Raw genomic sequence first — 21506 nt, 5'->3', positions numbered from 1 at the left:
TGAGCCATAGCAAGTGCTGGCCAGGACATAGAGATGGTGGCACCTTCACACACTGCCCCTGGGAATCTGAAAAGGGGTAGCCACTTGGGAAAGCACCTGGCAGCTCCCAAACAGTTAAACACAGAGTTATCCTATGCCCCGGCAATTCCACTCCTACCCAAGAGACTGGGAACCACATGTCCACATGTGAGTGCTCACAGCACCATTATTCATAACCACCAAAATATGAAAACAACCCAAGAGTCCATCAAAGGATGACCAGAGAAGCAAAACGCAGTTGATCCCTGCAATGGAAAGTTATTTAGCAACACAAAGGAATGAAGCGTGGACACATGCAACAACACAGATGAACTTTGAAAACGTGCTCAATGAGAGAAGTCAGTCACAAAACACTGTATGCATGGACGTATATGGCTGCATGCACTGTGCGATTCTATTCCCATGAAACGTCCAGAACCGGCAAATGCAAAGACACAGAAAGCAGATTCATGGTTATCAGGGGCTGGAGAGAGGAGAGAATGGGGAGTGAAGCAATGGGTATGGAGCTTCCTTTTAGGGTGATGAAAATGTTCTGAAACTGGATACTGGTGATGGTTGCAGAGCTGTATGAATCTAACAAGAAATGCTGAATCGTATCCTTAAAATGGGTGAATTTCATATGATATAAATGTTGATAAAAATAAACACCTATTTTTTAAAAAGTGACCTAAGGCAGGAAATAGAACAGAGTGGTCATGAACAGGGATTGCAAACTACAGCCCCTGGGCCAAATGTAGCCCCCTATTTCTATAAATAAAGTTTTATCAGAACACAGCCATACCCATTCATTTCCACATCATCTAAGGCTGCTTTAGTGGGACAATGGCAGAGCTGAATAGTTGCCACAGACACCATATGGCCAGGAAAGCCCACAGTATTTACATCCAGCCCTCCACAGAAGCTTGCCACCCCCTGCTCAGGAGGGAAAACTCTGGGGCCAGGTTTGGCTGTGTATTAGCTCCACATCTGTTCTGTGTGTATGCACACTCAGGTGAGTGTGTGGCTGTGTTCATCCTCTGTGCATCGTCCAGTCGCCATACAGGAAATGAGCTAGGGTGTGTGAAGTGCCCCTAAGAATGCCTGGCTGCAAGGTGGACTCAAACTTTGCTCATTCTGCTCCCAAGAACAGCTTATACTCCCCACAAACCCTGTAGACAGGATCCCATCACCTCCTGCACCACCCTTTCTTCGGCTTCCCTCTGCTTTGAGAAAAAAGGTGAATCCCACGCTGACAGACAGGACCCTGTACACCCTGCATCTCACCCCACTCCATGCTTCAGTCTCCTCCAGAATAAAAGGACCTTCCCTGCCTAGTACACTGGCTCTAAGGTCTGGACCAGGAAGCAAAACCCTCCCTGAGAGTCCAAGCAGGAGGCATGGCCCCAGCCAGCCTCTCCCAGCCTCCCATTATGACTGGGAATGTTGGCTTCCCCAAGATGTGCTGCACCAGGGACCAGCGCTGTGACCAGCAGGGTCTGGCTCCAGGGTCCGCCATAGCTCTGAGCACACAGGCCCTGCTGCAGGGACCCTGGAGCGCCAGGAGTGGCCATGGCTCGATGCTACCGAGGGCTTGGGGCCCACCTCACGGGTGGGTTCTGCCTCTTCAGCACCTCCGCAAGCAGCAACTTCACCTCCCTGACTGAAGCTGCCCTCCAGGGGGCCTGCAGGGTTGGATGCCAAAGGAGTGGGACACACAGAGAGGCCAGGTTCGTAGTAGAGGGATGATCCAGCATGGGCTGCAGAGGACAAACAGGCAGGGGACGTCCTCACTCTCGGAGTCCAGGGCCTGGATCTTCAGCTCTATGGGGGAGTCCTCCAGGTAGAGCTCGCGGATGGTGGAGACGATCTGGATGTCATGGATAAGGTCCATGATGGCATCACAGCGCAGGACCTGGCCTGTGGCTGGAGGAACCCCAGGGAGAAGTCAGCACTGAAGACAGCACCTGCCCCTGGCTCCACCTCCAAGCCTTGCAGGCTTACACTTTGGCAAAGACCACAGCGACCACCAGCTTCACCCTCAGACGCCAAGCAGCTGCCTCGCACATGGCCCCGCTGACAGTTAACAGGGACTATCAGAAAGGAAGGGCTGTGGGGGCCTTGTCACCACCTGGTCCTGCTTTTTAAATGTAGGGCACCAGCATTTAAAGCTGTGGGCAAAGAAAACTCCAGAAAAACTTAGTTTCATTCAGGGTGTAACCATTCAGTGAAGTGATAAGGGTTATAGTATGATGAGTTCCCATCCCAAAGACGAGAGCCCTGTCCCTCCACTGAGCTTAGGGATTACGCTGGTGGTTTTGTTTATTTTTGTTTCTTTTGAGATAGGGTCTCAATTTGTTGCCCAGGCTGGAGTGCAGTGGCTCCCGGGGTCAAGTGATTCTCCTGCCTTGGCCTCCCTAGTATTTGGGACCACAGGCATGCATACACCACCATGTCTGGCTAATTTTTAAAAATTTTTTATAGAGTCAAGGTCTTGCTTTGTTACCTAGGCTGGTCTTATACTCCTGGGCTCAAGTAATCCTCCTACCTTGGCCTCCCAAAGTGCTAGGATTACAGGTGTGAGCCGTTGCACCCAGCCTATGATGGTGTGTTTATATGATCATCAAGTATATGGTAGAAGGGGCGCATGGACACTCATACAGATGTTTTTTACTTGCTCCATAAAAAGGTACGTAAATGGCGTTACCTGGGGAATTCTGAAATGTAAGCATAGCAGCAGGATACAAAATTTTTCTAACTCTTCTCCAGGTACTTGTGCATTGTTAACATTGTTTTGTTGGAAAGCAATACAGTCCCATGTATCAGAAGCCTTACAAATAGGCTGAGCGAGGTGGCTTATGCCTGTAAGGGCACTCAGCCCTTACTGATGTCCTCTGTGAAGATGATGCTGGTGAGGCGGGTAGGCTGGGTCAGGCGGGCCTGCACCACCGCCTTCTGGGAGCACTGCTGCTCGTCCAGGCCAAGCGGCTTGATAGTGGCCACCTCCGGCCGGGTGGACAACCTGCAGTAGAAGAAGACAGCATTTAGTCTCTGGAGCTGCACTGCAAGGCACAGCAGGGTCCAGCCATCAGGCTGAGAAAGTAATCTCAGAATATCTGTTGGCTCACACAAGGCAATATAAATCTCAAGCCAAGGGTCCAAGAAAAACCAAGGAATCTGCCGCATCCTCCCTAAGCTCTCCAAATACCATTTGTCCTGAGAGAAACTTTTTTGACTCAAGTTTCCCACCAAGAACTGTGGAATTTCCCGTGAACATTCAAAACATGAACAGGTTTAGAAAAGAAAAGCTATACTGACTTTTGGCTCGATTCCTGTGAAGTCACCGGACCCTCATCTTTTGCAAAGTCCTGAGAAAACAGCAGCGGCAGGAGGTTTATGGCGATCCCATCCTGAGTGTTGTATTCTTCCAGTCCGTACAGCGCTTTCACAGGAAATGGAAAGTCACTGTGGAGAAAAACCAGAATCTGATGCTGCAGCTCAAGAATACACAAGGCTGCAGGGAAAACCACTAGAGCAAACCAATTTCAAACACAATGTCATGGGGAGAAATTAGAAACAGAAGAACAAATGTGAACCTTTTAGGAATTTTGGAGCTAAGGGTGCAGGGGTGCTGGGGTTGAGAGGAAAGAAGCTGTGGGACTGGGCAGCTATGGCTGAGGTCAAGGGTATTCTGAAGTTTGTATCAGCTACTGACAGAATTGATGTAACCTCACCAGTACAACCAAGCCAGCAGGTAAACAATACCTACCCTTCCGGAACAACACAGGAGTCCACTACGAAGGCATCCTGGAAATCATTGCAGATGGTATGCCCAACACGTTCCTTCAGGAAGCAAACAAACAATAAGGGCAGTGCAGGGTGTACTTGGTATAGAGCCCTAGATAAATTACTCTTAACCTTTCTAAGTCTCAGTTCCCTCATTTCTAAAAAGGAAGTAACAATAAATATCTCATTATTGTGAAGCAGAAAAGAGAGAGTGCATAAAAAGCACTTAGCACAAGGCCTAGCATAGAGTAGGGCTCTCAGACAGATAGTAGCCACCATCATTAACAAAGTCAATCTCTTCTTTACTATTGTTATTGTTATTAAGTGAAGGAAGCCTCAGAGAAGAGCCCTGAGGCAGGGTAGGGCAGAAAAACCTTTCCCAGTTAGAATTTAGGAGAGGTCACAGGATGATCTATTTTCACACTGCAACAGAAAGACCTGAAGAGTGTAGTAAAGCAGCTCTCATGCTTTATTGCTTTAAGAAAAGACAATTGGCTTTACCAGGGCTTTTGGATCCAGCTTTTCTTGTTGGATCAGGTTGGCAAATTCATCATAGTAAAGTGCAGAGGCCTGAGGACCCCATCTCAAAACAAACAAACAAACAAAACAAAACAAAAAACTTAATGGAGATTGATTTTATATTTAGATTTATATAACTGGTTATATGAATATATTCAAATACTGAGGAAATTCCTTCACTGTCTTAGAACCAAGCAAGATTCACCTGTGTTTTGTGTTCATTTGCCTCTTAAAGGCAAGGTTTGGAGATAAATAAGGTAGCAATGTCTCGTTTATATTTTTGGCCTTAACTATGCCAATCTAATTAGAATTCCCTGTATTTAAAATGGTCCCTTTAACTTATTGAAAGGCAATTTAGTGTGGTTTATGTGTAATATCAAAGATTATTTAACACTTCTCACATTTTATACACGATCTATAAGGTCACATGCTTTTAAAATAGTAGCAAGTTAAACTTCACTCTTGAATTCTTTACAATCGAACCCAAACTAAGTTATAATTTAGGATTGTCTTTAAAGAGTCATTCAGAAACATAAAACTGTAAAACTGCTGTATATTTGTGATTAGGAATGGTGCTTTTGCCATCTTAAAAGGATTAAAGTAGAGGAGATATACACAAATTTTAACATGATGTGTGATCATAAGACTTAAGATAATTAAAAAGAAAACCACAGATGAAAAAAAATAGGTAAGGCCAGGTGCAGTGGCTCACATCTGTAATCACAGCACTTTGGGAGGCCGAGGCAGGCAGATCACAAGGTCAAGAGATTGAGACCATCTTGGCCAACATGGTGAAACCCCATTTCTACTAAAAATACAAAAATTAATTGGGCGTGGTAGCATGTGCCTGTAGTCCCAGCTACTCAGGAGGCTGAGGCAGGAGAATCGCTTCAACCCGGGAGGCAGAGGTTGCAGTGAGCCAAGATCGCGCCACTGCACTCCAGCCTGGGCGACAGAGCAAGACTCCATCTCAAAAAAAAAAAGTAGATAAATTTGACTTTATCGAAACTAAATACTTTTGTGCATCAAAGGACACTATGAAGGGAGTGAAAACGCATAGAATGGGAGAAAATATTTGCAAATCATATATCTGATAAGAGATCAATATCCAGAATATACAAATAACTCCTATACCTCAACAACAACAAAAAACCAGTTTAAAAATGGGCAAAGGGCTGAGCACGGTGGCTCATGCCTGTGATGCCAGCACTTTGGGAGGCAGAGGCGGGTGGATCTCCTGAGCTCAAGAGTTTGAGATCAGCCTGGGTACCATGACGAAACTTCATGTCTACCAAAATTGCAAAAAATTAGCTGGGCATGGTGGTGCACACACCTGTGGTCCCAGCTACTCAGGAGGCTGACATGGGAGGATCGCTTGAGCCTGGGAGGTGGAGGTTGCAGTGAGCCAAGATCACACCACTGCACTCCAATGTGTGTGACAGAGTGAGACCCCATCTCTAAAACAAAACAAACAAAAATGGGTAAAGGACTTGAATAGACATTTCTACAAAAATATAGAAATGGCCAAGAAGTACGTGAAAAGATGCTTAACATCATTAGTCATTAGGAAATGCAAATCAAACCACAATGAGATACCACTTTGTACTCATCAGGATGATTATAATTAAAAAATAGGGCCAAGCAACATGGCAGGTACCTGTTGTCCCAGGTACTCAGGAGGCTGAGGCAGGGAGACTGCTTGAGCCCAGAAGTTTGAGGCTGCAGTGAACTATGATCACACCACTGCACTGCAGCCTGGGTGACAGAGCAAGACCCTATCTAAATATATATGTTTTTTTTATTTATTAATAAATAAATTAGTTAATAAAAATTAAAATAAAAAATTTTAAGAATGAAAAATAAATGTTGGCAAGGATATGGAGAAATTGGAGCCTACATGCATTGTTGGTGGGAATGTAAAATTATGCAGCTGCTATGGAAAGCAGTTTCGTTCCTCTAAATGGTAAACATATGGTCATCATATGATCCAGCAATTCCACTCTTAAATATATATGCCCTAAAGAACTGAAAACAGGGACTCAAATATTTGAACAAATCCATAGACAGAATGTGATTAGTGATTATTAGGAGGTGGGGACAGGAAGATGGCGAATTATTGCCTAATGGGTACAAAGTTTGTTTGGGATGATCAGAAAGTTCTAGAAAAGGATAGTGATAATGGTTGTATAACATTGTGAATACACTTACTGCTACTAAATTGTGTCCTTAAAAACAATTTAAATGGTATATTTTATCAAAATTCAAAAATAAAATAAAATAATGAAGTGGATTTTTATTACTGATTTGAAGCAATCTCCAAAATAAACTGCTAAATGCAAAAGGTAAGATGTAGAACAAGAGGGAAAAGGAAACTACAGGTAAATACAAATTTGTAAATTATCAGAACATCTCAGAAGGTTATAAAGTGACTGCCCCTGTGGGAGACAAACCAGGTGCCTAGAGGACTGAGAAGTGAGAGTTATTTTTCACTGGATACCCTTCTATATGTTTTGAATTTTATATGACACATGTATATTACCTAGTCCAAAATTTTTTTTAATTAAAAAAATGTGTTGACTGGAGACCCAAGAAAGGTGTGGGTGGGGGGAGATAAAAAATATACTGGTTGTTCAAAGTCACAGTCCAGTATGAATTACTGCCGTAAGATAGCACTAAAGATACAAACGAGTTGCAAGTTATGATTCCAATCTAATCTATTTATTTATTTATTTATTTATTTATTTATTTATTTATTTATTTATTTATTTAGAGATAGAGTCTTATTGCCCAGGCTGGAGTGCAGTGGCACAATCATGGCTCACTGTAGCCTCAACTCCCTGGGCTCAATGGATCCTCCCACCTCAGCCTCCTGAGTAGCTAGGATTACAGGTGTGTGCCACCACACCTGGCCAATTTTTGTATGTTTTTGTAGAGATAGGGTTTCACCATGGTGTCCAGGCTGGTCTCAGACCCCTGGACACATGTGATTCGCCTGCCTTGGCCTCCCAAAGTGCTGGGATTACAGCCTGGCTTTTTCAGTGAATGGTGTCCACAAACGAAAGCAAGCCCACGTGAAGTTCACATTAGATGGAGATGTTTCTCAGGAAACAAGGCAATTCTGTGCCCCACTGCACTCAGAACCTGAACAGTTTCATGGTTATCTGATCACAGACCCATCTCTTCCCTAATAAACAAAGCTTTTTGAGGGCAGAGGATCTAATGTATCAGTGCCTGACACAGGATAGGCACTTAATGTTTGTGGTAAGAATAAAAAAATGCTGGAACTATGGCTATGTACTCCATTTCCACTACTACACACTAGCAAATCTGTCATTTGGTTGTGTGTTTTTTTTTTTCCAGCAAATTTCAAGTAAAGAGGTTTAAAAATACGAAATACTAAAAATACAAAAATTAGACAGGTGTGGTGGCATGTGCCTGCAGTCCCAGCTACTCGGGAGGCTGAGGGAGGAGAATTGCTTGAACTCAGGAGGTGGAGGTTGCACTGAGCCGAGAGCATGCCACTGCACTCCAGTGTAGGTGACAGAGCTAGACTCCATGTCACAAAAAAAAAAAAAAAAAAAAAGTCCAGGTGCAGTGGCTCATGCCTGTAATCCCAGCACTTTGGGAGGCCAAGGCAGGCGGATCATGAGGTCAGGAGATTGAGACCATCCTGGCTAACATGGTGAAACCCCTTTTCTCCTAAAAATACAAAAAAATTAGCTGGGCGTGGTGGTGCATGCCTGTAGTCCCAGCTACTCGGGAGGCTGAGGCAGGACAATCGTGTCAACCCGGGAGATGGAGGTTGCAGTGAGCCAAGATCATGCACTGCACTCTAGCCTGGGCGACAGAGGGAGATTCCAACAGCAACAACAAAAATCTTCCCCAACATATTGCCTCTTACCTGGATGTGGCTGCTGGCTTCATTCTGTTTGCTAAATGTCAGTGTGCTGAGAGCATTGAAGAGTTTTTGTATTTGCTGAGGAGATATGTTATCCAGATAATCTAAAATGCCCTGCAGAAAAGATGATGCCAACAATGAGGCTGGCAGCTAACATTTTTCCCTTAAAAATCAAAAAATTAAAATCCCTATAAGAGAGGCACACAGATCAGATAGCCAGGGATCTAAAACTTTTTAGCTGCCTTAAAAGCTCAAGTTCTAAAAGCTATGCTCAGAGCCCAAAGGTTTGATAGACTGGAAATAAACTGAGAAAACTCTTCCAGCTTTCTAAGTCTCTTATTATCAGAGACTAGGAACTAACTATCAGGAAAGATAAAGTTTTCTTTACCCTCTTCACTCTGAACCACAATCCTGGGCTTTAATCATCTACCGCTTAGTCATTCTAATGCACCTCCCAGTTCTCAGTATTCTTTACCTCCACCTTTCCCCTTTTTTCAGTGAAAACAATATTCTACCAAAAGTTATGTCTTTACCCTATTCCTTGCCATATCATCCCTTCCCAGCTTCTACTCCATGAATTATTTCTCCTTTCTCTACAGATCTGGAAGGAGTCACAAGGAAACTATTTACTTTGTGACCGTGGGAGATGTCTCAGCTTTTCTCATCTGTAACATGGTGATAATAATAGCTATACTACCTTTCGTGGTTTGTCTGAGGATAAAGTAATAAAACAGTTTTGTAAACTTCTAATTAATTTTAAAAATTTTCTATTTCTTCCTCTCTATTGAATCCTTTTCTCAGCCTACAAGCAATCTCAAACCTCCTCATCTAAAAAATATCTCCCTTGCAACCAGCTTCTCTCTCAAGCTACTTTTCTTATTCTCTCCTTGATGCTTCTTGACATTGACTCTATTCCCCAAGTCTTCAAGTTACTGCTCTCTGGCTTCCACCCTTATAATTCAATTAACACTGTTCTCTCAGAGGTTACCAGAGGTATTCTAATTGCCAAAGCCAATAGCCTCTGCTCCATCTTCAACCTCTACAGTGTCCAACACTGGAGATAAATCCCTCACTCTTGAAACTCATTCCTGGGCTTTTGCTACCTGACATCCTTCAAGCTCACATTATTCATCTTCTAGTTTTCTCATTTTCCTTCTATGGACATTTGCTTTCGTCTGCCACTTAAACTTTAACCTTCTCAAAATGTCTGTGCTCTTCTAAGCTTCTATGGTCTTCTGCCTCAAAACTGCCTCAGTAGAGCTCACATTTATATGGTTCTGAATACCCAAACTAAATCTTCCACCAAAGGGTCCCCGCAAGATTCCAAACCAGAATTTCCAACTATCCACTAACCATCTACACATGGCTATCCCACAATGAACTCATCATACTTCCTACAGAAGATGCACTCCCCTCCTGGTCTCAGGAAATGGCACAACCATTCACCTAGTTTCCTAAGATGAAAAACTCGGACCTAGTTTTCTTGTTTCTTATTGCCACATATTCTTAACAGTCACTAAGTCAGGTTAATTCTAACACCAAATTGTCTCCTAAGCCATCATTTCTTCCACATTCCCATGACCAAAATCTGGCCCTTACTCTCACTCCCTTAGACCCTTTCAGCAGTCTCCAATCCACCCATCACATAGCTACTGAGTTATCTCTGAACGCTGAGCAGATTAGGTCAACTCTGTGTAAAAACTGCTAATAGCTCCCTATTGTCTAGAAAAAAAAGTCGAAACTCTTTAGCATGTTGAGACTCTTTGCAACATGGGCCTGTCCCACGTCTTACCAGCCTCGCCTCCCATCACTCTTCTCCATATATATCCTATTCTCCAGTCATGCTTGTTTGCTTCTCATTCCTCAGTCACACCATTGACTTGGGCACCAGTTTGCTTCTGCTCAAACTCTTCTCTGCCTAGAACACACTTCCCATACTTTCTCTTGTCAGTCATTCCCATCCTTCAGCAATCACTCAAATCGCCTCTTTGAAGAATTCTCCAGCTTCCCAGGCTAAATTTAATTATTCTTGCTCTGTTTTAGCTATAGTACTTTATCGAAGAATTCACCATGCTGTATTTATAGTGAATTGCTTAGGTGTCTTAGTCTTTAACATCAAAGGCAAGGACCTACTTTACATCCACAGCACCTGGAATAGAGCTTAGTCTGTGGGTTAGATATAAAGAAGTGTTTGCTGAATCAATTAACACATAGATAGAATAGTCACTTTTTATTTATATTACTTGCCCATTATTTCACCTCTGTCCCACCTCCTCCCACCAATTATAGTATTAAATATCTAAAGTACAAGAAGCCAATAAGATGCCTTTACAAAGACAGCATTCATCATCATAGCAGACGGGTTTAACACTACCAACTCTAGGAGGACATCTAACGCGGTATCAACTTCAGCTTCATTCCCACTGCAGATATGGGTCACTAAGGCACCAACCACCTCCTATACAGAGGAGAGTCAACAGGACAATGTAAAACAAAATATGGGATGGCCATTCTAAAGGGATTCACCCCCAAGGCCTCTCCAATCTCTACTTCATTAAAATCACAATCAACCCAATCCCATCATCTATTATCTAGTTTTCATTAATGTTGGCTTCAGGAGATTTAGCAATATGCCAGTGTAACTTTACCATTCCGTCTTGACCTATTTCCCATATTTTATCGGTGAGCACTACCTAAGCCCTCCTGATTTTGCTCCTCGGCATAGTTTTCCTCTTTCTTGTTCCCACATGGGTTAAATTTTACCCTTTAAGTTGAGGTTGTACAAGATCAGTTGAAATTTCTCAAAAAGATGGCACTCAAGGAGCTAAAAGCTTTAAAAGTTTTCTCTATATAGTACAGGCTAGACTTGCATGTTTCCAAGCAAACATGGATCACGATAGTGTCTCTAAGACATTAAGAGGGTTCAAAAATGTCTTAGATGCCATTCTCCCTTTATACCGTCACTGTGTAATAGTCATAACAGAATTACATTCTCAACTGCAACAGCTACCTCATGTCAGCTGCAACCGTTGCTGTAGTTTAAATTTTAAAACCTTTTTTTTTTTTTTTTTTGAGACGGAGTCTCGCTCTGTCACCTGGACTGGAGTGCAGTGGCCGGATCTCAGCTCACTGCAAGCTCCGCCTCCCGGGTTTACGCCATTCTCCTGCCTCAGCCTCCCGAGTAGCTGGGACTACAGGCACCTGCCACCTAGCCCGGCTAGTTTTTGTATTTTTAGTAGAGACGGGGTTTCACCGTGTTAGCCAGGATGGTCTCGATCTCCTGACCTCGTGATCCGCCCGTCTCGGCCTCCCAAAGTGCTGGGATTACAGGCTTGAGCCACCGCGCCCGGCTAAAAAACTTTTTTTTACAAATCTTCATTTTAAAAATTCCATTCAAATGCGTTTTAACATTGTTAATAATAGGAGGAATATATGTAAAAATACAAAATAAGATACTGTTCTTTACTTGCTTTCATAAACATTTTCCACAAACACAGTCCTCCCTCTCTGGATATATGCTATTAAAATGTGTCTCGGCCGGGCACGATGGTTCATGCCTGTAATCCCAGCGCTTTGGGAGGCTGAGGTGGGTGGATCACCTGAGGTCAGGAGTTCGAGACCAGCCTGGCCAACATGGTGAAACCCTGTCTCTACTAAAAATACAAAAAATTAGCCGGGCCTGGTGGTGCGCACCTGTGATCCCAGCTACTCAGGAGGATGAGACAGGAGAATGAATCACTTGAATCCGGGAGGTGGAGATTGTAGTGAGCCAAGACTGTGACACTGCACTCTAGCCTGGGCAACAAGAGCGAAACAGTGTCTCAACAATAACAACAACAACAACAACAACAACAAAGTGTCTCATGTTTTGACATAAACTGGTTCTGGATCTAAATTTCAGACAGAATTTTAGAGCTCAGAACACAGAGTTAGATCCTCCAGTCAAGTCTCTTCATTTCATCAAGGCTGGGACTAGGATTGAACTTTCCTGAGGTCCAGTTCAGAGTTCCTTCCCCTTCAGTAAGGTCCAACCAACAAGAAATAAACATCAGATTATTTTCCCTTCCCCGTTCCCTCCTTGCCAAAACAAGTGTTTCAACATACCTGCTGGCAGTACATGTCAAAAAACTTAAATGCATAATTGTATAGGAGACTGCCAAATGAAATTATACTCTGGTCTAGAGAGTGAAGCAAACTCTGAGCCAGAGACAGAATGGATGAACACATACCCTTAAGAACCCTGAGTGGGGAAGAGTAGAGAGAGAAAAGAAGCTGTAGGAAGCAGTTAGTACACAAGCTAAGAGTTACTTATCCTTTTGGAATGTCAGACCTCTCCTCCCTAACTCTCATTTTAACTTGAGAAATCTTAATCTTTGTTTTACACAGAATAATCCTTCACCATTCTGAGTTTTCTCTCAGCATCAATGGGATTCCACATTTGGATAATAATTGACCTTTAAGCTCAAAGAAGTTAAATTATAAGCCTAATAGTACGTTCCTATCTGCTCAATTTGGCATTGGAGGCCAGATCTTCTAAATCCCAGTTTCCTCACGCAATCACACTACCCCCCAGGGATGCTCCACCTTGCTTATAATTTGAAGTTGGTCTATAAGATTCAATGCTAACTAAACTAATTTTTTTTTTAAAGTTCAAGAAGAGAAGTGATCATACTCTACCACTAACACAATATACATAGACATTAATGGACCCAGACTAAATAACCAGTTAATAAACGTAGCTTCCTTATTGATACCATAATTTTTAAAAATCTTACATTTAGTACTAAGCTGGGTATAATGCTTTATTGGGGAAAATACAATGAAAAATTACATATGGTTTCTGCCCTCTAGAAAATTATAGCCCAAAACATATATCACTGGCAGAAATAAACACAGAAAGAACTGCAAGGTAAAATAATACAAACATTAAACCTATTCTTAAATATAAAATTTAAGACCCAACGAGGTATTCTCATTAGCTCCTAACCCAAACCCCAAACCACTGGCCCATCCAGTTTTCTAAGTTCTATACTATTAATATCCTGAACATTCAGCCAGCAAAACACTATTCCCAGCTTATAAAATTCCAGTTTTAATAACTTACATTTCTAGAGGAATTATCACCTAAAGTCCACAGTTTTGAATGGCCAAAGAGTGATAGTTCAAGAAGGTTCATATTTACATTTCTGCTAGTTTCTATAGGCAGGTCCTATTCCCTTCAAGCTTTTTATAAGCTACTTAGAATAGGATATGGAAGGTCAGTTTGGCAAAGTTGCAAACTGCATTGAGATAGACAATTAAAATAATTAATGCAAAAATAAAATTCAAAAATCTCAATGGGTTTGAACAATGGACTGAAACAAGATGAAATTTTACATGGGAGCTGTAAAGCTTTCTGTTTTCGATTAAAAATCAATAGGCCGGGCGCGGTGGCTCAAGCCTGTAATCCCAGCACTTTGGGAGGCCGAGGCGGGCGGATCACGAGGTCAGGAGATCGAGACCATCCTGGCTAACACGGTGAAACCCCGTCTCTACTAAAAAATACAAAAAACTAGCCGGGCGAGGTGGCGGGCGCCTGTAGTCCCAGCTAGTCGGGAGGCTGAGGCAGGAGAATGGCGGGAACCCGGGAGGCGGAGCTTGCAGTGAGCTGAGATAGCGCCACTGCACTCCAGCCTGGGTGACAGAACGAGACTCCGTCTCAAAAAAAAAAAAAAAAAAAAAAATCAATAGTCTCTGACACTTACTAAGTAATGAACAGAGAATGTACTCTGGAGCAGCTGTTCTTGAATGCAGCCTGATTGAATCTTATTTCTTAGCACCTTTCAATATACTTCTTTGTCTGAGTATTGCTGCTATAGATGATGAAAAGCATCACCAGGTCAAAAATCTATTGTCAATAAATATGCAATAATAGAAAAACAGTTAACAAATCAGTATATTTGCTACAATGAAACAGCAGCTTTTCCCCATTAAAACACAGAGTGGATGATACTCATTTGTTCCACATACTCCCTTGGGGTTATCCACACTTTTCACAAAATCCGGAAATATTTTTCAGAGCAATAAAGTGCCACAACTATTAACCACTGGTATCTCTTAAGAATACATTGCTATATACATGAAAGTGATATTACTACAGAAGTAACTTTGGACATCTTCACATTTATTAAAAGAAAGATTCAATCACTTGCCAACTCCAGTATATATTTTCACCATTACTAGGAAAATTACTTTGTGAAAAGTTGGAAAGACTATAAATGCCCATCAATACGGGAAAGGTTCAATAAATTATGATGGAGTAATTTTAAATTTTGGAATATTACACAGTCATCAAGAAGAATAAGCCACGCTGCGCATGGTGGCTCATGCCTATAATCCCAGCACTTTGGGAGGCTGATGTGGGCATATCACCTGAGGTCAGGAGTTTGAGACCAGCCTGGCCAACATGGTGAAACCCCATTTCTACTAAAAATACTCACAAAAAAATTAGCTGGTCATGGTGGCAGGTGCCTGCAATCCCAGCTACTCAGGAGGCTGAGGCAGGTGAATCACTTGAACCCCGGGAGGCAGAGGTTGCAGTGAGCCAAGATTGTGACATTGCACTCCAGCCTGAGTGACACAGCAAGACTCTGTCTAAAAAAGAATTTTTAATTACAAAACTGAAAAAAAAGAGAATAAGCTAGACCAGAGGTCCCCAACCCCTGGACCACAGAGTCCGTGGTCTGCTAGGAACCAAGCTGCACAGCAGGAGGTGAGTGGCGGTCAAGTGGTCATTACCACCTGAGATCCACCTCCTGTCAGATTAGCGGCTACATTAGATTCTCATGGGAGTGTGAACCCTATTGTGAACTGCACATGCACAGGATCTAGGCTGCACATTCCTTATGAGAATTTAAGTAGTGCCTGATGATCTAAGGTGGAACAGTGTCATCCTGAAATCATGCCCCAACACGGTCTGTGGAAAAACTGTCTTCCATGAAACCAGTCCCTGGTGCCAAAAAGGTTAGGGACTGCTGAGACATACTATATTTTTTGACAGAGAAAAGACATTCCTGACATGAAGTGGAAAAAATGGCAACCTGCAAAAGGATAATCAGGCTGGGCATGGTGGCTCATGCCTATAATCCCACTGCTTTGGGAGGCTGAGGAGGGAGGATCATTGAGTCCAGGAGGTGGAGGCAACAGTGAGCTATGATTATGCCACTGCACTCCAGCCTGGTGACAGAGTGAGACCCTGTCTCTTTAAATAACACCACCACCCATAATCATAGTTAAGATTCTGCTTTTGTAAAAGCAATATATAAACCTACATATGTGTAGGCATAAGAGTATACCTGTACTTGTGCATAATTATAGCTTGTATATGAACAGAAAAAATTTGGAAGGATGATTATCCCTGAGGAATGGGACAGAGAGTGGAGAAAAACTGTATTTTTTATATCTGTAGATTCCTTGTGAGTTTTTCTCCACAATTAGCTTGTTTACCTACATTTAAAAAAGAAAAATATGATGGCTGGGTGCAGTGGCTCAAGCCTATAATCCCAGCACTTTGGGAGGTCCAAGCAGGAGGATCACTTGAAGCTAAAAATTTGAGACCAGCCTGGGCAACACACCAAGACCTTATTTCTATAAAAAATAAAAGAATTGGCTGGGTGTGGTGGCTCACGCCTGTAATCCTAGCACTTTGAGAGGCTGAGGCAGGTGGATCACCTGAGGTCAGGAGTTCGAGACCTGCCTGGCCAACATGGCAAAATCCTGTCTCTACTAAAAATATAAAACTTAGCTGGGCGTGGTGGCAGGCACCTATAATACCAGCTACTAGGGAGGCTGAGGCAGGATAATTGCTTAAACCCAGGGGACAGAGGTTGCAGTGAGCTGAGATTGTGCCACTTCACTCCAGCCTGGGTGAAAGAGCAAAACTATGTCTCAGAAAAAAAAAAAAAAAATAGAATTAGCAGGGCCTGGTGGTGCTTGCCTGTAGTCCCAGCTACTCTGAAGATTGAGATGGGAGGATCACTTGAACCCAGGAGTTTGAGGCTGCAGTGAGCTATGGTGCTGCCACTGTACTCCAACTTGGGTGACAGAGCAAGACCTGGTCTCTTAAAACAAGACAAAACAAAACAAAAAAAGAGAAAATGTTGAGAGTATATTCAGGGCAACTTGAGTTTATGCTTCTAGGAAAACAAACAAACAAACAAAAACAGTTAAAAAGGCAAGCAGGGCCTTTTATCCAAGATGGCCGAATAGAAACAGCTCTAGTCTGCAGCTCCAAGCATGATCAACACAGAAGATGGGTGATTTCTGCATTTCCAACTGAGGTACCTGGTTCATCTCATTGGGACTGGTTGGACAGTGGGTGCAGCCCATAGAGGGTGAGCCTAAGCAGGGTGGGGCATCACCTCACCCAGGAAGCACAAGGGGTCGGGAGATTTCCCTTTAATAGCCAAGGGAAGCCATGACAAACTGTACCTGGAATATCAGGCAACTCACACCCAAATACTGTGCTTTTCCCAAGATCTTAGCAACCCGCAGACAAAGAGATTCTCTCCTGGGCCCGGCTTAGCAGGTCCCACGCCCATGGGCCTTGCTCACTGCTAGTGCAGCAGTCTGAGATCAAACTGCAAGGTGGCAGCCAGGCTGGGGGAGGGGTGCCTGCTATTGCTGAGGCTTGAGTAGGTAAAGCGGCTGGGAAGCTTAAACTGGGTGGACCCCACCACAGCTGAGCAAGGCCTAGGCCTCTATAGTCTCCACCTCTGTGGGCAGTGCATAGCTGAACAAAAGGCAGCAGACAACTTCTGCGACTTAAACGTCCCCGTCTGACAGCTCTGAAGAGAGCAGTGGTTCTCCCAGCATGGCGTTTGAGTTCTGCGAATGGACAGACTGCCTCCTTAAGTGGGTCCCTGACCCCTGTGTAGCCTAACTGGGAAATACCTCCCAGAAGGGGCCAACGGACACCTCATATAGCCTGGTGCCCATCTGGAATGAAGCTTCCAAAGGAAGGATCAGGCAGCAATATTTGCTGTTCTGCAATATTTGTTGTTCTGTAGCCTTCACTGGTGATACCCAGGCAAACAGGGTCTGGAATGGACCTCCAGCAAACTGCAACAGACCTGCACCTGAGGGACCCGACTGTTAGAAGGAAAACTAACAAACAGAAAGGAATAGCATCAACGTCAACAAAAAGGACATCCACACCAAAACCCCATTTGTAGGTCACCAACATCAAAGACCAAAGGTAGATAAAACCACAAAGATGGGGAGAAACCAGAGCAGAAAAGCTGAAAATTCTAAAAACCAGAGCGCCTCTTCTCCTCCAAAGGATTGCAGCTCCTCGCCAGCAACTGAACAAAGCTGGATGGAGAATGACTTTGACGAGTTGACAGAAAGTAGGCTTCAGAAGGTCGGTAATAACAACTTTTCCGAGCTAAAGGAGATGTCTGAACCCATCCAAAGGAAGCTAAAAACCTTGAAAAACAGTTAGACAAATGGCTAACTAGAATAAACAGTGCAGAGAAGACCTTATATGATCTGATGGAGCTGAAAACCATGGCACGAGAACATGGTGACGCATGCACAAGCTTCAATAGCTGATGTGATTGAGTGCAAGAAAGGGTATCAATGATTGAAGATCAAATTAATAAAATAAAGTGAGAAGAGAAGTTTAGAGAAAAAAAAGTAAAAGGAAATGAACAAAGCCTTCAAGAAATATGGGACTATGTGAAAAGACCAAATCTACGTTTCATTGTTGTACCTGAAAGTGACAGGGAGAATGGAACCAAGTTGGAAAACACTCTTCAGGATATTATCCAGGAGAACTTCCCCAACCTAGAAAGACAGGCCAACATTCAAATTCAGGAAATAGAGAGAACACCACAAAGATACCCCTCAAGAAGAACAACTCCAAGAAGCCTAATTGTCAGATTCACCAAGGTTGAACTGAAGGAAAAAATGTTAAGGGCAGCCAGAGAGAAAGGTCGGGTTACCCACAAAGGGAAGCCCATCAGACTAACAGTGGATCTCTTGGCAGAAACACTACAAGCCAGAAGAGAGTGGGGACCAATATTCAACATTCTTTTTTTTTTTTTTTTTTTTTGAGACGGAGTCTCGCTCTGCCACCCAGGCTGGAGTGCAGTGGCCGGATCTCAGCTCACTGCAAGCTCCGCCTCCCGGGTTTACACCATTCTCCTGCCTCAGCCTCCCGAGTAGCTGGGACTACAGGCGTCCGCCACGTCACCCGGCTAGTTTTTTTTCGTATTTTTTTTTTTTTTTAGTAGAGACGGGGTTTCACCGTGTTAGCCAGGATGGTCTCAATCTCCTGACCTCGTGATCCGCCCACCTCGGCCTCCCAAAGTGCTGGGATTACAGGCTTGAGCCACCGCGCCCAGCCTCAACATTCTTAAAGAAAAGAATTTTCAACCCAGAATTTCATATCCAGCCAAACTAAGCTTCATCAGTGAAGGAGAAATAAAATCCTTTACAGACAAGCAAATGCTAAGAGATTTTGTCACCACTAGGCCTGCCGTACAAGAGCTCCTGAAGGAAACACTAACATGGAAAGAAACAACTGGTACCAGCCACTGCAAAAACATGCCAAATTGTAAAGACCATCCATGCTATGAAGAAACTGCATCAAATAATGGGCAAAATAACCGGCTAACATCATAATGACAACATCAAATTCACACATAACAATATTAACTGTAAATATAAATGGGCTAAATGCCCCAATTAAAAGATACAGACTGGCAAATTGGATAAAGAGTCAAGACCGGGTGTGATTCCGTCCTGCTCAACTGTTCTCTGTAGCAGTGTTCATTTATCTCCGTCTGCCTTCTCTCCCACCTAAGTGCATGCTGCCACCTGATGAAAGATTTGATGGACATGGACATGAGCCCCCTGAGGCCCCAGAACTGTCTTTTTGGTTGTGAACTAAAGATTATCATTTTAAGGTGGATAATGATGAAAATGAGCTCCAGTTATCTTTAAGAATAGTCAGTTTAAGGGCTGGTGCAAAGGATGAATTGCACATTGTTGAAGCAGAGGCAATGAATTACAAAGGCAGTCCAATTAAAGTAACACTGGCAACTTTGAAAATGTCTGTACAGCCAATGGTTTCCCTTGGGGGCTTTGAAATAACACCACCAGTGGTCTTAAGGTTAAAGTGTGGTTCAGGGCCAGTGCATATTAGTGGACAGCACTTAGTAGCTGTGGAGGAAGATTCAGAGTCAGAAGATGAAGAGGAGGAGGACGTGAAACTCTTAAGTATATCTGGAAAGCGGTCTGTCCCTGGAGGTGGTAGCAAGCTTCCACAGGAAAAAGTAAAACTTGCTGCTGATGAAGGTGATGATGATGAAGAAGAAGATGATGAGGAGGAGGAGCTGAAGAAAAAGCCCCAGTGAAGAAATCTATACGAGATACTCCAGCCAAAAATCCACAAAACTCAAATCAGAATGGAAAAGACTCAAAATCATCATCAACACCAAGATCAAAAGGATAAGAATCCTTCAAAAAACAGGAAAAATTCCTAAAACACCAAAGGAACCAGTTCTGTAGAAGACATTAAAGCAAAAATGCAAGCAAGTATGGAAAAAGCACACTGAACAGCTCTGGGCACTACATGTAAATTAAGTCCAAAGATGGGGAGAAAGGAAAAGGAGAGACAAATATAGCCCATACTGAGTGTCATCAACAATCCAGACTGAAGTCTTCTATTTTAATCTCAATCTCCTTTTCTGATTTGCCACCCATGCCTCTTCAGGCTGGAAACAATCTCACTCTTGGTTCCCTAAAGCACTTTCTTCTGATTGCTGTGATACAGTGAAGCTTGCCCTTTGCTTTCTATTACTTGTGCATTTGCCTCACTTCTGATAATGTTTTAAATCGCCTTTGTATCTCCTCAGCTGCTCAATAAATATTTGAATGGATCAAAAAAAAAAAAAAAGTCACGACCCATCAGTGTGCTGTATTCAGGAGACCCATCTCATATGCAGAGACATACATTGGCTCAAAATAAAAGGATGGAGGAAGATCTGCCAAGCAAATGGAAAACAAAAAAAAAGCAGGGGTTGCAATTCTAGTCTCTGATAAAACAGACTTTAAACCAACAAAGATCAAAAGAGACACAGAAGGCTATTACATAATGGTAAAGGGATCAATCAACAAGAAGAGCTAACTATCCTAGATATATATGCACCCAATACAGGAGCACCCAGATTCATAAAGCAAGTCCTTAGAGATCTACAAAGAGACTCTGACTCCTACACAATAAGAATGGGAAACTTTAACACCCCACTGTCAATATTAGACAGATCAATGAGACAAAAGGTTAATAAGGATATCCAGGACCTGAACTCAGCTCTGCACCAAGCAGACCTAATAGACATCTACAGAACTCTGCATCCCCAAACTCAACAGAATATACATTCTTCTCAGCATCACATAGCACTTATTCTAAAATTGACCACATAATTGGTAGTAAAACACACCTCAGCAAATGTAAAAGAACAGAAACCACAACAAACTGTCTCTCAGACCACAGTGCAATCAAATTAGAACTCAGGATTAAGAAACTCCCTCAAAACTACACAACTACGTGGAAACTGAACAACCTGCTCCTGACTGACTACTGGGTAAATAACAAAATGAAGGCAGAAATAAAGATGTTCCTTGAAACCAACGAGAACAAAGACACAACATAACAGAATCTCTGGGACACATTTAAAGCAGTGTGTAGAGGGAAATTTATAGCACTAAATGCCCACAAGAGAAGGCAGGAAAGGTCTAAAATCGACACCCTAATATTACAATTAAAAGAACTAGAGAAGCAAGAGCAAACAAATTCAAAAGCTAGCAGAAGGCAAGAAATAACTAACATCAGGGAAGAACTAAAGGAGACAGAGACACAAAAAACCCTTCAAAAAATCAATGAATCCAGGAGCTGGATTTTTGAAAAGATTAACAAAATTGATAGATTGCTAGCAAGACTAATAAAGAAGAAAAGAGAGAAGAATCAAATAGACCCAATAAATAAATGATAAAGGGGATATCACCACCAATCGTACAGAAATACAAACTACCATCAGAGAATACTATAAACACCTCTAGGCAAATAAACTAGAAAATCTAGAAGAAATGGATAAATTCCTGGACACATATACCCTCTCAAGAATAAACCAGGAAGAAGTTGAATCTCTGAATAGACCAATAACAGGCTCTGAAATTGAGGCAATAATTAATAGCCTACCAACCAAAAAAAAAGTCCAGGACCAGAAGGATTCACAGCTGAATT

General features: G+C 42.8%; 1 protein-coding gene and 1 pseudogene across 2 annotated transcripts in view; one reads left to right on the top strand and one right to left on the bottom strand.

The window, feature by feature from the left end:
- Nucleotides 1-1446: 1446 nt before the first annotated feature.
- The window catches only part of LOC105519203 (Fanconi anemia group D2 protein), a 29348-nt gene continuing 9288 nt past the window's right edge, over nt 1447-21506 (bottom strand). The window contains 11 exon segments of the mRNA XM_011952510.1: nt 1447-1700; nt 1810-1941; nt 2901-3037; nt 3334-3480; nt 3785-3858; nt 4303-4371; nt 8222-8332; nt 10545-10676; nt 12323-12458; nt 13964-14036; nt 14039-14105. Coding sequence (XP_011807900.1) covers nt 1447-1700; nt 1810-1941; nt 2901-3037; nt 3334-3480; nt 3785-3858; nt 4303-4371; nt 8222-8332; nt 10545-10676; nt 12323-12458; nt 13964-14036; nt 14039-14105 — 1332 coding nt within the window.
- On the top strand, nt 18993-19818 carry LOC105519094 (annotated as a pseudogene). Its single transcript, XR_001002927.1, has one exon. The product of XR_001002927.1 is annotated as a nucleophosmin pseudogene (transcript).

The sequence above is a fragment of the Colobus angolensis genome, unplaced genomic scaffold (assembly GCF_000951035.1).
Source record: "Colobus angolensis palliatus isolate OR3802 unplaced genomic scaffold, Cang.pa_1.0 Scaffold34, whole genome shotgun sequence".
NCBI lineage: Eukaryota > Metazoa > Chordata > Mammalia > Primates > Cercopithecidae > Colobus > Colobus angolensis.
Note: the sequence above shows the minus strand (reverse complement) of the source record. Positions and strands in the feature narration are given on the sequence as shown.